The sequence below is a fragment of the Capra hircus genome, chromosome 6, assembly GCF_001704415.2.
Source record: "Capra hircus breed San Clemente chromosome 6, ASM170441v1, whole genome shotgun sequence".
Lineage (NCBI taxonomy): Eukaryota > Metazoa > Chordata > Mammalia > Artiodactyla > Bovidae > Capra > Capra hircus.
In genome coordinates, this window is record NC_030813.1 from 95,488,676 (window position 1) to 95,502,212 (window position 13,537).

The 13,537-nt window shown below is 40.2% G+C and overlaps 1 protein-coding gene across 3 annotated transcripts in view; it reads left to right on the forward strand.

The window, feature by feature from the left end:
* C6H4orf22 (chromosome 6 C4orf22 homolog) overlaps positions 517-13,537 on the forward strand; it is a 710,136-nt gene continuing 697,115 nt past the window's right edge. The window contains exon 1 of one of the 3 annotated variants that reach the window (XM_005681817.2): positions 517-687. In XM_005681817.2, coding sequence (XP_005681874.1) covers positions 577-687 — 111 coding nt within the window. In that variant the 5' untranslated portion in view covers positions 517-576. The remainder of the gene's footprint in view (positions 688-13,537) is intronic. The other 2 variants (XM_005681816.2, XM_005681815.3) reach the window with 2 other exon arrangements.

A 13,537-nucleotide genomic window follows, 5' to 3' on the forward strand; every position in this document is an offset into this window, starting at 1 on the left:
ACTCCACTCCAGTATCCTTGCCCCAGAAATCCCATGGACAGAGGAGCCTGGCAAAGCTACAGTCCATGGGGTCTCGAAAAAGAGTCGGACTGACTTAGCAACTAAATAACAACAATAATTTGAAAACGTTATTGTTTCTTTTGTTAATGGATTTATTCACAAGTCCATTTCCAGAAATTTCTGTTTTGAGACACTCTGCAAAATAATTTGGTCCTTCACAGAATTGTTTTAGAATGAGACTAGAAGCTCTGATCTGTAGTATTTTGTCTACATATCCTGGGAGGAGTTTCAGCCTTTTAAATTTTGGATTGCAATTGCCTCTCTTCCAAGGCTACTTATTTTTGTCGAAGTGCGAGTCTACTGAAGTCGTCAGGCCTGAACTTGGGGAGGGTAATTTGAGACGGCGTTCCTAGGAGTGAGACGGGAACCTGAAACCCTAACCAGACAAGGGGGTGGGATTAACGCCCCAAAGTCAGCACCGGTTTCTAACTGATTGGAAGGGACGAAGTGGGTGGAATCTTCTGACCCTGCCCCCGGGCCTCCGTAGCTAAGGACGCTTCGGCCAAGGCAACCGCGATGGATCAGGACGAAGCGTTGACCACCGTGGACAATATAGTCACGCAGTTCAACACCTACGAAGATTTCCTGGACTCGCAGATCACCACCCTGGACTTGTACTACCTGGAGGTAAGGGCGGCCGCCCAGTACGGTGGCCACCGCCTTTGCGTTCCCTGGGTCCGCGCACGATCCTGAGCCCCGGGGTCGTGGGGTGTTTGCCCCCTGGCGGTGGAGCTTGGGGACTGCACGCGCGGCAGTTTCCCGACCGAGGCTCCAAAGCCACCGCGGTGCAGCGCCGCCGTGTCCGTGTCCCTACCCCACGGCGCCCTCCCGCCCCCACTACCTGGGTCTGCGCGGCATTCCGGCCCCTTGCGTCCGTGACGCTGCGCAGACCCGTGCCCGTGCGCACGCGCACCACACGCGCCGCGGAACCTCGGTTGTCCGCCCAGCGCCGCCCTCGCCGCCTCCTGGCCGCTCCGCTTCCAAAGTCCTGTCTTTGCGAGCTGCGGGGCTGGATTTGGAGACCCCCGGAGACCCTTCCGGGGGCTGCAGTTCAGGTCTGACACCCTGTTTCTGTTTGCCAGTTTGTACCAAAGAACAGAAGGCAGTATCCTGCCAGGTGTATCTGGTGTTTTACTAGGCATTTGGTTCCCTGAACTGTCACCCTCAGCCAGTTGGTTCCGAAAGCGCTTTAATTACAGGTACACGTTACAGCTCCCTGGAAGTGCAGGCATAAGCTGACTCCTGTTTACCGGAGTTGATGGAGCACAACTATTGTTGACAGTTAAAAAAAAAGAAGCCTGCAACACAGCAAAATCGGACGTAATTGGGATTGGCTACAGTCCTCCTCTGGCTTCTTAAAGGTGTTGGGGATGGATGGGGAGCAAGTCGGGGGCTGGGAGGAGGGCAGAGGATAAAGCGCTTGGTCTCCTGGAGAGAATCAGGATGAGGGGTGGGGGAGGGGCGGGGAATAATGGGCTGCGGATCCTGAGAAGCAGGATATGGACTGAACGTCCCTTAGCCCTGATATAGTCCCCAGACCAGGCCGACTAAATAGACACTGACTTGGAAATTATGCTGTTGTGGAGCCAGACCCCAGAACCCCAAGTTGCCCCATATTTAGGCCAGAGAGAGCAAGCACTGCTATGTGGGTCCACTCCACATCTGAGTCTGAGAAGGATGTGTATCTTGCAGTGAACTCCACAAATACTTATTCACCACAACAGTAATTCTGTCTTTTAGTGGATTGAAATTTTTGGATTTGGAGTCCAAAATGATCGTATTAAAAGTTAGATTTTACTTCAGTGGGGATTCCAAGGTCTGAAAAGTGCTTCTCCAAAACGCAGTCATGTGCTACATAGGAACATAATTTTTTTAATACAATATATTTGACATGTACACAATGCTTTCATTTATTGTTTATCCTTGGCTGCACTGGGCCTTTGTTGCTGCACTCTAGCTTTCTCTAGTTGTGGTTCTTGGGCTTCTCATTGCTGTTCCTGGGCTTCTTATTGCTGTGGCTTTTCTTGTTGTGGGAGCACAGGCTTCAGGTGTGAGGGCTTCAGTGGTTGCCGCACAGGCCCTCAGTAGTTGTGGCTTGCGGTCCCTGGAGCTTCAGTTCAGTTCAGTCGCTCAGTCATGTCCGACTCTCTGCGACCCCATGGACTGCAGCACGCCAGGCTTCCCTGTTTATCACCAACTCCTGGAGCTTGCTCAAACTCATGTCCATGGAGTCGGTGATGCCATCCAACCATCTCAACCTCTGTCATCTCCTTCTCCTTCTGCCTTTAATCTTTCTCAGCATCAGGGTCTTTATCAATGAGTCAGTTCTTCTCATTAGGTGGCCAAAGTATTGAAGCTTCAGCTTTAGCATCATTCCTTCCAAAGAACACCCAGGATGATCTCCTTTAGAATGGACTGGTTGGATCTCCTTGCAGTCCAAGAGACTCTCGAGTCTTCTCCAACACCACAGTTCAAAAGCATCAATTCTTTGGCTCTCAGCTTTCTTTATAGTCCAACTCCCACATCCAAACATGACTACTAGAAAAACCATAGCTTTGACTAGACAGACCTTTATTGGCAAAGTAATATCTCTGCTTTTTAATATGCTGTCTAGGTTGGTCATAACTTTTCTTCCAAGGAGCAAGCGGCTTTTAATTTCATGGCTGCAGTCACCATCTACAGTGATCTTGGAGCCCCCCAAAATAAAGTCTCTCACTGTTTCCCCATCTATTTGCCATGAAGTGATGGACCAGATGCCATGATCTTAGTTTTTCAAATGTTGAGTTGTAAGCCAACTTTTTCACTCTCCTCTTTCACTTTCATTAAGAAGCTCTTCAGTTCTTCCTCACTTTCTACCATAAGGGTGGTGTCATTTGCATATCTGAGGTTATTGATATTTTTCCTGGCAATCTTGATTCCAGCTCGTGCTTCATCCAGCCCAGCATTTTGCATGATGTACTCTGCATATAAGTTAAATAAGCAGGGTGACAATATACAGCCTTGTCATACTCCTTTCCCAGTTTGGAACCAGTCCATTGTTCAAACTACTGCACAGTTGCTTTCATCTCAATGCTAGCAAAGTAACGCTCAAAATTCTCCAAGCCAGGCTTCAATAGTACGTGAATCGTGAACTTCCAGATGTTCAAGCTGGTTTTAGAAAAGGCAGAGGAACAAGAGATCAAAATGCCAACATCCGTCGGATCATTGAAAAAGCAAGAGAGTTCCAGAAAAACATCTACTTCTACTTTATTGACTATGCCAAAGCCTTTGACTGTGTGGATCACAACAAACTGTGGAAAATTCTTAAGGAGATGGGAATACCAGACCACCTGACCTGCTTCCCTAGAGCTTCCAGCCTGCACTAGTTGTGGCACGTGGGCTCAGTAGTTTCAGCTGGAGGGCTGTAGAGCACGGGCTCAGTAGTTGTGGCTCATGGGGTTAGTTGCTCTGAGGCAGGTGGAATCTTCCCAGCCAGGGATTGAATCTGTGTCCCCTGCATTGGCAGGTGGATTCTTACCCACTGTGCCACCAGGGAAGTCCAGGAACATAATTTTAAGGAAGTAGAAACATCCCACTTTAGTCCTATCTTTTCCATGAACAAATTGTGTGACCTTGCGCAGAAAATTTGATCTTTCTGGAATTATGTGTTAAAAAAAAGCCAGGTGGTATTTCCAACATATTTCCTGACTTCAAAATCAAGCTTTTAATATTTTATACAGATAATATAAAATTAAAATCATGAAGGTTCAGTTTTATGCCTTGCAATGGAAGTCACTGAAATAAATGAGGGGCAAAAAGTAGTGGTGTCAAACAATGTTTGAATCTAAATTTTTGAATATCTAAATAAATAATAATGAAGTATAGACAATAAATATCCCAATAGGATATAATTATCTTTGTAGCACATGTGCACAATTGCCAAGCTTAAGCTTAATATTGTTAAGAAAGGTTTCAATTTTTTTAAGGCAGAGTTTTTCATGTGAGTTAGCAATGAAACTCATTGATGTTGATTAGGAGTGAGAAATTAATACTTTGTGTTATATTAATCATAATTTCTCTCCAAAATGGAAAATGATGACTATGTTTGGAGGAAAGTAAAGAAATTTACTTTTAAATTTGATATTAGTTAAGCCATTTGTTGTCAGCCAACTTCTTTCATTGGCCACTTTAGTGCTGACATAATGGGGACATGGAGGAAGACAGAGGCTACACATGGGCCCAGTAGCATGTGTGCCCTCTTGCAAAGGCTGATGTAGCTGAACATCCAACTCAAATGACAAGCATTTGACTGTCAGCAACCAAGTTGAATACCTACAATATAGCACCATTTCTCAAGGGAACCAACCAACCACTTGGTGGCAAATTGACCACACTGGCCCCTTCAACTTTGGAAAGGTCAATAATTCAATCTGATAGGAACAGATACATTTGGTAGTAATGGGTTTGCCTCTTCTGGCTATAGTCATAAGTCTGCTCCGCTATCTAATGGCCTATGGAGTATTTTTTTCTCTTGGAAAAAAGCTTTTAAATATCATGAAACTATATCAAATGTTTTCCCCTTTCATGATGGAGGTAGTCATGTGTAACTAACCTGCTACCAAGTGGCTGGCTAATGCCTAAGACTTGGGCTTTTCATTTTCTTTTCCCATAGCGTTCAGCACACTTAGAAGCAACCAATGCCATTATCTTTCTTATTGCCACTAAATTATACTCTGGCAAAAAACACTTGGTTACCCAAAGCCCTGACTTCACTGCAAGTCTGTAAAGTTGATAAATTAAAACTTGGCCTCTGCACTTCACTGACTACAGCATAATCTTTTCTACATAAAGAGGGCTTGTAATACCTTTAATAAGGTCAGAGAACCAATTCTAGGTAACCTAGAACCAGTCAATCTGTCCTTTAAATTTCCATTCCTCTGGAATCCTTGCCAATAGCCAACTGTGACTCATTCAGGGTTCACTAAGAGAAGCAGAACATGCACACGCGCACACACATACACACAGATGCAAATATGTGTGTGTCATGTATGTTTACTTTTTTATGGAGATTTTCCCCTACACCATTATGAGAACTGTTTAAATGGTTGATGAAGGGCTGTTTCTTTAGTGTCTGGAACCTGAAGTCATTAGGACAGATAGCCAGGAAGTAAAGCTACGTGAGAAGTGGGGGAAACAAGGGGAAATGGACCTGTAAAAGTGCACTAGAATTCATAGGGACAAACTGGAACTTGGATCAGGCTGTCACCTTTTCTACACTTCCAACTTTGATGGTAGGAGGAGACCTGCAGAAGAAGCTAATATCTTTAGTCACAGAGACAAACGTACTCATACACCTGACCCAGGAGTTGGAGGAGGTAAAGGAGAAGATCCTGTAAGAACTAGAACAATATGGTTGCTCTTCTTCTATCATCCACATCTATTGCAAATGTCTCTTGTGGTCCAACCTAACCTGTAACTAACTAAGGAAGGAAAGTTATGGAAACAAAGCTCTAACTTAGCTAAGTTGACAGAATACAGATTCACTGTATCTGCCACATTTTACTTTTTGCAAGGAGAATGAATTAAAGTCTAACTTACATAATTAAAAATTAATAAAAAGAAAAGCATGTAGTTTTCTTAAATCATTTTTAGGATTTGTATAGCCCTGACATCAATCTAGAAAATGATAGCACAAAATGGAAAGCTAAAGACTAATTTTACTTACTGAGTGAGAAATGAATCTAGGAATATAATAAGAAATAATAGATCAGAGACTGCTAAATACTACTCTTAAGTAGTATGGTTTATCATAGGAATGCAAAGATGGACTCAGACAGGAAAGATTGCACTTCTCATCAGAAATAATACAAGCCATGGTATAATGGGATAACATTCTCTAAAGTGCCGAAAGATTAAAAAGTCAGCCTGTAACACTAATCCAGCAAAAATGTCTTTCAAAAATCAAGTGAAATAACTGAAGAAATCAAAGAGAAAACAACAAGTTCCTGAAAAAGATAAAAGAGAAGACCAACAATCCAAAATCTAGGGGATGAAAGCAAAAGCAGTTCTAAGAGGGAAGTGGATAATGAAAGAAGCTTTTTAGGAAATAAGAAAAATCTCAAATAAGCAACCTAGACTTGCACCTAAAGGAACTAGAAAAAGACAAACAGACAAAACCTGAACTGAGAAGAAACAAAGAAACCATAAAGATCAGAACAAAAAAGTCATGAATAGAGACTAGAAAAACAACAGAAAAGATCAGTGAACTTAAGTTATTTCTTTGAAAGATAAATACAGTTGATAAACTTTTACCCAGTCTTATCAAGTAAAAAAGAGAGAAGGCCCAAACAAATAAAATCAAAAGTAAAAAATGAAATGTTATAATTGATACCACAGAAATACAAAGGACTGTTTAAGAGACTACTCTGAACAACTGTATGACAATAAAATGGACAACCCTGTAGGAATGGACAGATTCCTAGAAATGTACACTCTCTCACGTCTGAACCAGGAAGAAATAGAAAATATGAACAGACCAATTACCACTAATGAAATTGAATCAGTAATAAACTAACTCTCAGCAAACAAAGTCCAGGAGCAGATAGCTTCTCAGGTGAATTCTACCAAGCATTTGGAGAAGAGTTAACTCCTATCCCTTTCGACACTTCAAAAAATTAAAGCAGAAGTAATGCTTCCAAACTCACTCTGCAAAGCCAACATCACCCAGATACCAAAACTGGACAAAGAGATCACACACAGAAAAGAAAATCATAGATCAATATCCTCAAAAATCCTCAACAAGATGTTAGCAAACTGAATTCAATAAAACATTAAAAGGATCGTACACCATGGTCAAATGGGATTTATTCTAGAGATACAAGGATGGCTCAATATTCACTAATCAATCAAAGTGGCTTAATAGTCACTAATCAAATTTCATTCAACAATTTATTAATATGTTATTAACAAATTGCTGAATGAAAATGATATGATCATTTCAATAGATGTAGTCAAAAGCTTTTGACAGTATTCAGTATCCATTTCTGATAAAGACTCTCAACAAAGTGGGTGTAAAGGAAACATACATCAAAATAATAAAGGCTATATATGGCAAACCCACAGCTGTCATCATACTTAACAGTAGAAAGTTGAAAGCATTTTATCTAAGGTCAAGAATAAGAGAAGGGTGCCCGCACTTGCCACTTGTGGTCAACATAGTATTGTAAGTCCTAGTCATAGTGATTAGAGAAGAAAAAGAAAGAAAAAGAATACAAATTGGAGAGGAAGAAGTAAAACCGCCACTCTTTGCAGGTGATATGATACTATACATAATAAATCCTAAGTGTTAGTCACTCAGTAGTGTCCAACTCTTTGCAACCCCATGGACTGTAGCTTTCCAGGCTCCTCTGTGCATGGAATTCTCTAGGCAAGACAACTGGAGTGGGTTGCCATTTCCTTCTCCAGGGGATCTTCCCAACCCAAGAATTGAACCTAGGTCTTTTGCATTGTGGGCAGATTCTTTACTGTTTGAGCCACCAAAGAAGCATTGCAGGTGGATTCTTTATCATCTGAGCTACCAAGGAAGCCCCAATAAATCCTCAGACACCATCAAAAAATTACAGGAACTCATCATGCAATTTAATAAAGTTGCAGTATACAAAATTAATATGCAGAAACCTGTTGCTTTCCCATATGCTAACAATGAACTATCTGAAAAGGAAACTGAAAAAACAATCCTGTTTGTAACTGCATCAAACAGAACAGAATACTTAAGAATGAATTTAACTAAGGAGATAGATTACCTGTACTTGGAAAACCAAAAGACACTGATGAAGGAAACTAAAGGCAACACAAACATATGGAAAGATACACAGTGCTCATGATTGGAGGAATTAATATTGTTAAAATGACTGTACTACCCAAGACAATCTACAGATTCAATGCAATCCTTATTGAAAGACAGCCTTCGGAATGGGAGAAAATAATAGCAAATGAAGCAACTGACAAACAACTAATCTCAAAAATATACAAGCAACTCATGCAGCTCAATTCCAGAAAAATAAATGACCCAATAAAAAAATGGGCCAAAGAACTAAATAGACATTTCTTCAAAGAAGACATACAGATGGCTAACAAACACATGAAAAGATGATCAACATCATTCATTATCAGAGAAATGCAAATCAAGACCACGATGAGGTACCATTTCACACCAGTCAGAATGGCTGCGATCCAAAAGTCTACAAGCAATAAATGCTGGAGAAGGTGTGGAGAAAAGGGAACCCTCTTACACTGTTGGTGGGAATGCAAACTAGTACAGCCACTATGGAGAACAGTGTGGAGATTCCTTAAAAAACTGGAAATAGAACTGTATTATGACCCAGCAATCCCACTGCTGGGCATACACACCAAGGAAACTAGAATTGAAAGAGACACATGTACCCCAGTGTTCATCGCAGCACTGTTTATAATAGCCAGGACATGGAAGCAACCTAGATGTCCATCAGCAGATGAATGGATAAGAAAGCTGTGGTACATATACACAATGGAGTATTACTCAGCTATCAAAAAGAATACATTTGAATCAGTTCTAATGAGGTGGATGAAACTGGAGCCAATTATACAGAGTGAAGTAAGCCAGAAAGAAAAACACCAATACAGTATACTAACGCATATATATGGAATTTAGAAAGATGGTAACGATAACCCTGTATGCGAGACAGCAAAAGAGATACAGATGTATATAACAGACTTTTTGACTCGTGGGAGAGGGAAAGGGCAGGATGATCTGGGAGAATGGCATCGAAACATGTATAATATCATATAAGAAATGAATCGCCAGTCTAGGTTTGATGCAGGATACAGGATGCTTGAGGTTGGTGCACTGGGATAACCCAGAGGGATGGGATGGGGAGGAAGGTGGGAGCGGGGTTCAGGAGTGGGAACTTATGTACATCCGTGGTGCATTCACGTTGATGTATGGCAAAACCAATACAGTATTGTAAAGTAAAAAAATAAAAAAAGTAAAATACAAGTGGGATTTTTCATAGAACTAGCACAAATTCTAAAATTTTATGGAAACACAGGAGACATCAAATATCTAAAGCAATCTTAATATAGAAAGAACTGGATTTAAAATTATACTGCAAGGCTATGGTAATCAAAATAATAGAGCATTGGCACAAAAGTAGATACAGATCAATAGAACAGAAGAGTGAGTCCAGAAATGAACTCAGACTTTAGTGGGCAATTAGTCTATGACAAGGAAGACAAGAATATACAATGGGAAAAGACAGCCTCTTTAATAAATGTTTTTGGGAAAACTGGACAGCTGTGTGCAAAAAGGTCAAACTGGAGTACTTTCTTATACTATGTACAAAAATAAATTCAAAATGGATTAAAGACTTAAATGCAAGACTTGAAACTATGAAACTTCTAGAAGAAAGCAAAGCCTGTACATTCTTTTACGCTGGTCTGGGAAATACATTTCTGGATATATCTGCCCAGGCAAGGAAAACAAAAATAGACAAATGGTACTACATCACATTAAAAGGCTTTTGCATAGCAAAAGAAACTATCAACAAAACAAAAGGCCACTTAGTAAATGGGAGAAGATATTTGCAGATGATACACTTGAGAAGGGGTTAATACCCAAAATATACAAAGAATTCATACAATTCTACATCAGAAAAACCCAAACAAGATGATTAAAGACATGAGACAATCAGAATAGATATTTTTCCACAGAAGATACACAAATGGCCAGCAGATGTATGAAAAGTTGCTCAGTATCACTAGTGATCAGTTCAGTTCAGTTCAGTTCAGTCGCTCAGTCGTGTCCTACTCTTTGCAAGCCCATGAACCACAGCATGCCAGGCTTCCCTGTCTACCACCAACTCCCGGAGTTTACCCAAACTCACGTCCATTGAATTGGTGATGCCATCCAACCATCTCATCCTCTGTTGTCCCCTTCTCCTCCTGCCCTCAATCTTTCCCAGCATCAGGGTCTTTTCAAATGAGTCAGCTCTCCGCATCAGGTGGCCAAAGTATTGGAGTTTCAGCTTCAGGATCGTTCCTTCCAGTGAATATTTAGGACTGATATCCTTTAGGATGGACTGGTTAGATCTCCTTGCAGTTCAAGAGACTCTCAAGTGTCTTCTCCAACACCACAGTTCAAAAGCTCATCAATTCTTCTGCGCTCAGCTTTCTTGATAGTCCAACTCTCACATCCATACATGACTACTGGAAAAACCATAGCCTTGACTAGATGGACCTTTGTTGACAAAGTAATGTCTCTGCTTTTTAATATGCTATCTAGGTTGGTCATAACTTTCCTTCCAAGGATTAAACGTCTTTTAATTTCATGGCTGCAATCACCATCTGCAATGATTTTGGAGCCCCCAAAAATAAAGTCTGACACTGTTTCCACATCTATTTGCCATGAAGTGATGGGACCAGATGCCATGATCTTGGTTTTCTGAATGTTGAGCTTTAAGCCAACTTTTTCACTCTCCTCTTTCACTTTCATCAAGAAGCTCTTTAGTTCTTCTTCACTTTCTGCTATAAGGGTGGTGTCATCTGCATATCTGAGGTTATTGATGTTTCTCCTGGCAATCTTGATTCCAGTTTGTGCTTCATCTAGCCCAGCATTTCTCATGATGTACTCTGCATATAAATTAAATAAGCAGGGTGACAATATACAGCCTTGACATACTCCTTTCCCTATTTGGAACCAGTCTGTTGTTCCATGTCCAGTTCTAACTGTTGCTTCCTGACCTGCATACAGGTTTCTCAAGAGGCAGGTCAGCTGGTCTGGTATTCCCATCTCTCTCAGAATTTTCCACAGTTTCTTGTGATCCACGTAGTCAAAGGCTTTGGCATAGTCAATAAAGCAGAAATAGATGTTTTTCTGGAACTCTCTTGCTTTTTCCATGATCCAGTGGATGTTGGCAATTTGATCTCTTGTTCCTCTGCCTTTTCTAAAACCAGCTTGAACATCTGGAATTTCACGGTTCACATATTGCTGAAGCCTGGCTAGTCATCAGGGAAATGCAAATCAAACCCACAAGGTAACACCTCACAAATTTCAGAATGGCTGTTATCAAAGACAACAAATAACAAATATTAATGAGGATGTTGAGAAAAGGGAAACTTCATGCACAGTTGAAGAGCATGTAAATTGCTGCAGTCACTGTGGGAGAGAGTATGGAGACTCAAGAATTTAAAACTAGAGCTACCATATGATCCAGCAATTCTACTCCAAAGAAAATGAAAATATTAATTCAAAAAGACATAGGCACCCCTGTGTTCATTGCATTATTATTTATATTAGCCAAGATATGGAAACACCTAAGTGCCATTAACAGATGAATGAATAAAGAAGATGTGGTTACAATAGAATATTACTCAGCCATAAAAAGAATGAAATCCTGCCATTTCTGCCAACATGGAGGGGCCTAGAGGGCATTATGCTAAATGAAATAAATAGACAGACAAAGACAAGTACTCCATGATCTCACTTATATGTAGAATCTAGAAAAAAAATGAACAGCTATATTTAACAAAACGTAAGTAGAGTGATAGATACAGAGAACAAACAGGTGATTGCCAAATGGGAATGAATTAGAGGGAGGAGAGAAATAGATGAGGGATATTAAGAGATAAAGACTTCCAGGCGCACAGAAGTGTGCGAGTCATGGGTATGAAATGTACAGTGTGGGGAATAGTCAATAAGTATGTAATATCTTTATATGGTGAGATATTTGTTAATTAGATATCATGGTTATTATTTGATAGGAATATGAAATCTCCTTGCTGTGTAACTGGAATTAACAGTGTTGTAGGTCAATGTACTTTAAAACAAACAGACAAACAAACATACTCTTAGAAAAAGAGATCAGATTTGTGGTTACCAGACATTGAGGAGGGTGGAGGGAGGGGGAATTAAATGCAGGCAGTGCAAAGGTACAGACTTGCAATTATAAGATGAATAAGTACTAGGGATATAATATATAACCTGACAAATATAATTAATGCTGCTTTATGTCATTTTTGAAAGTTGTTGAGAGTAAATCCTAAGAGATCTCATCCCAAGGGAAAAGATGTATGTATTTTTCTATTTCTTTAATTTGGTATCTGTATGAGATAGATGTGAACTAAACTTACTGCAGTAATCATTTCATGATGTATATAAATCAAATCATTATACTGTACACTTTGAACTTATATAGTACTGTATGTCAATTATATCTTAGTAAAACTTGAAGAAAAAATTCAGGTGAAATAAATATTTTCTTTTTTAGGAAAAAAAAAGAAAAAAGCCAAGATAACTTGTTGTTGGCAGGCCTGTTGTTATTTTTTTAATTTAAATTTATTTATTTTAATTGGAGGCTAATTACTTTAAAATATTGTATTGGATTTGCCATACATCAACATGAATCCACCACGGGTGTACATGTGCTCCCCATCCTGAACCCCCTTCCCACCTCCCCCCCACCCACACCATCCCTCTGGGTCATCGCAGTGCACCAGCCCCAAGCATCCTGTATCCTGCATCGAACCTGGACTGGCGATTCATTTCTTATATGATATTATACATGTTTCAATGCCATTCTCCCAAATCATCCCACCCTCTCCCTCTCTCACAGAGTCCAAAAGACTGTTCTATACATCTGTATCTCTTTTGCTGTCTCGCATACAGGGTTATCATTACCATCTTTCTAAATTCCATATATATGCATTAGTATACTGTATTGGTGTTTTTCTTTCTGGCTTACTTCACTCTGTATAATCGGCTCCAGTTTCATCCACCTCATTAGAACTGATTCAAATGTATTCTTTTTGATGGCTGAGTAATACTCCATTGTGTACATGTACCACAGCTTTCTTATCCATTCATCTAGCAAGCCTGTTAAAAAAATATTTATTTATTTGGCTGTGCCAGGTCTTAACTGCAACACAAGGACATGTGAACTCAACAAGTTGTGGTATGTGAACACCTAAGTTGCAGCATGTGGGATCTAGTTTCCTGACCAGGGATCGAACCTGGGCTCCCTGCAATGGGAGAACTGGACCACCAGGGAAATCCCTTAGTAGGCCTTTCCTACAAGAATTGTTAAAGTTTTTGAGGTAGAAGAAAAATCGTGTGTCTGTAAGAAACTTGGATCTACACAAAAGAATGAAAATCACCAGAAATGCAAATGAATGAATGAATATGTGAATGAATAAAACTAATTTATTTCTGTTCCTTTAAAGATAAGTTATTTAAAGATGATTAACCGTTTAAAGTAGAGAGATGACTTGTGACTCCACCAGTTAGAACATGGTTATGGTTAAGTGGGGAAACAACTTCAACTTTCTACTTGATCTTGTCATTTGTTACAATACAGAGAAGGCTGAGCACCAAAGAATTGATGCCTTTGAACTGTGGTGCTGGAGAAGACTCTTGAGAGTCCTTTGGACTGCAAGGAGATGGAACCAGTCAGTCCTAAAGGAAATC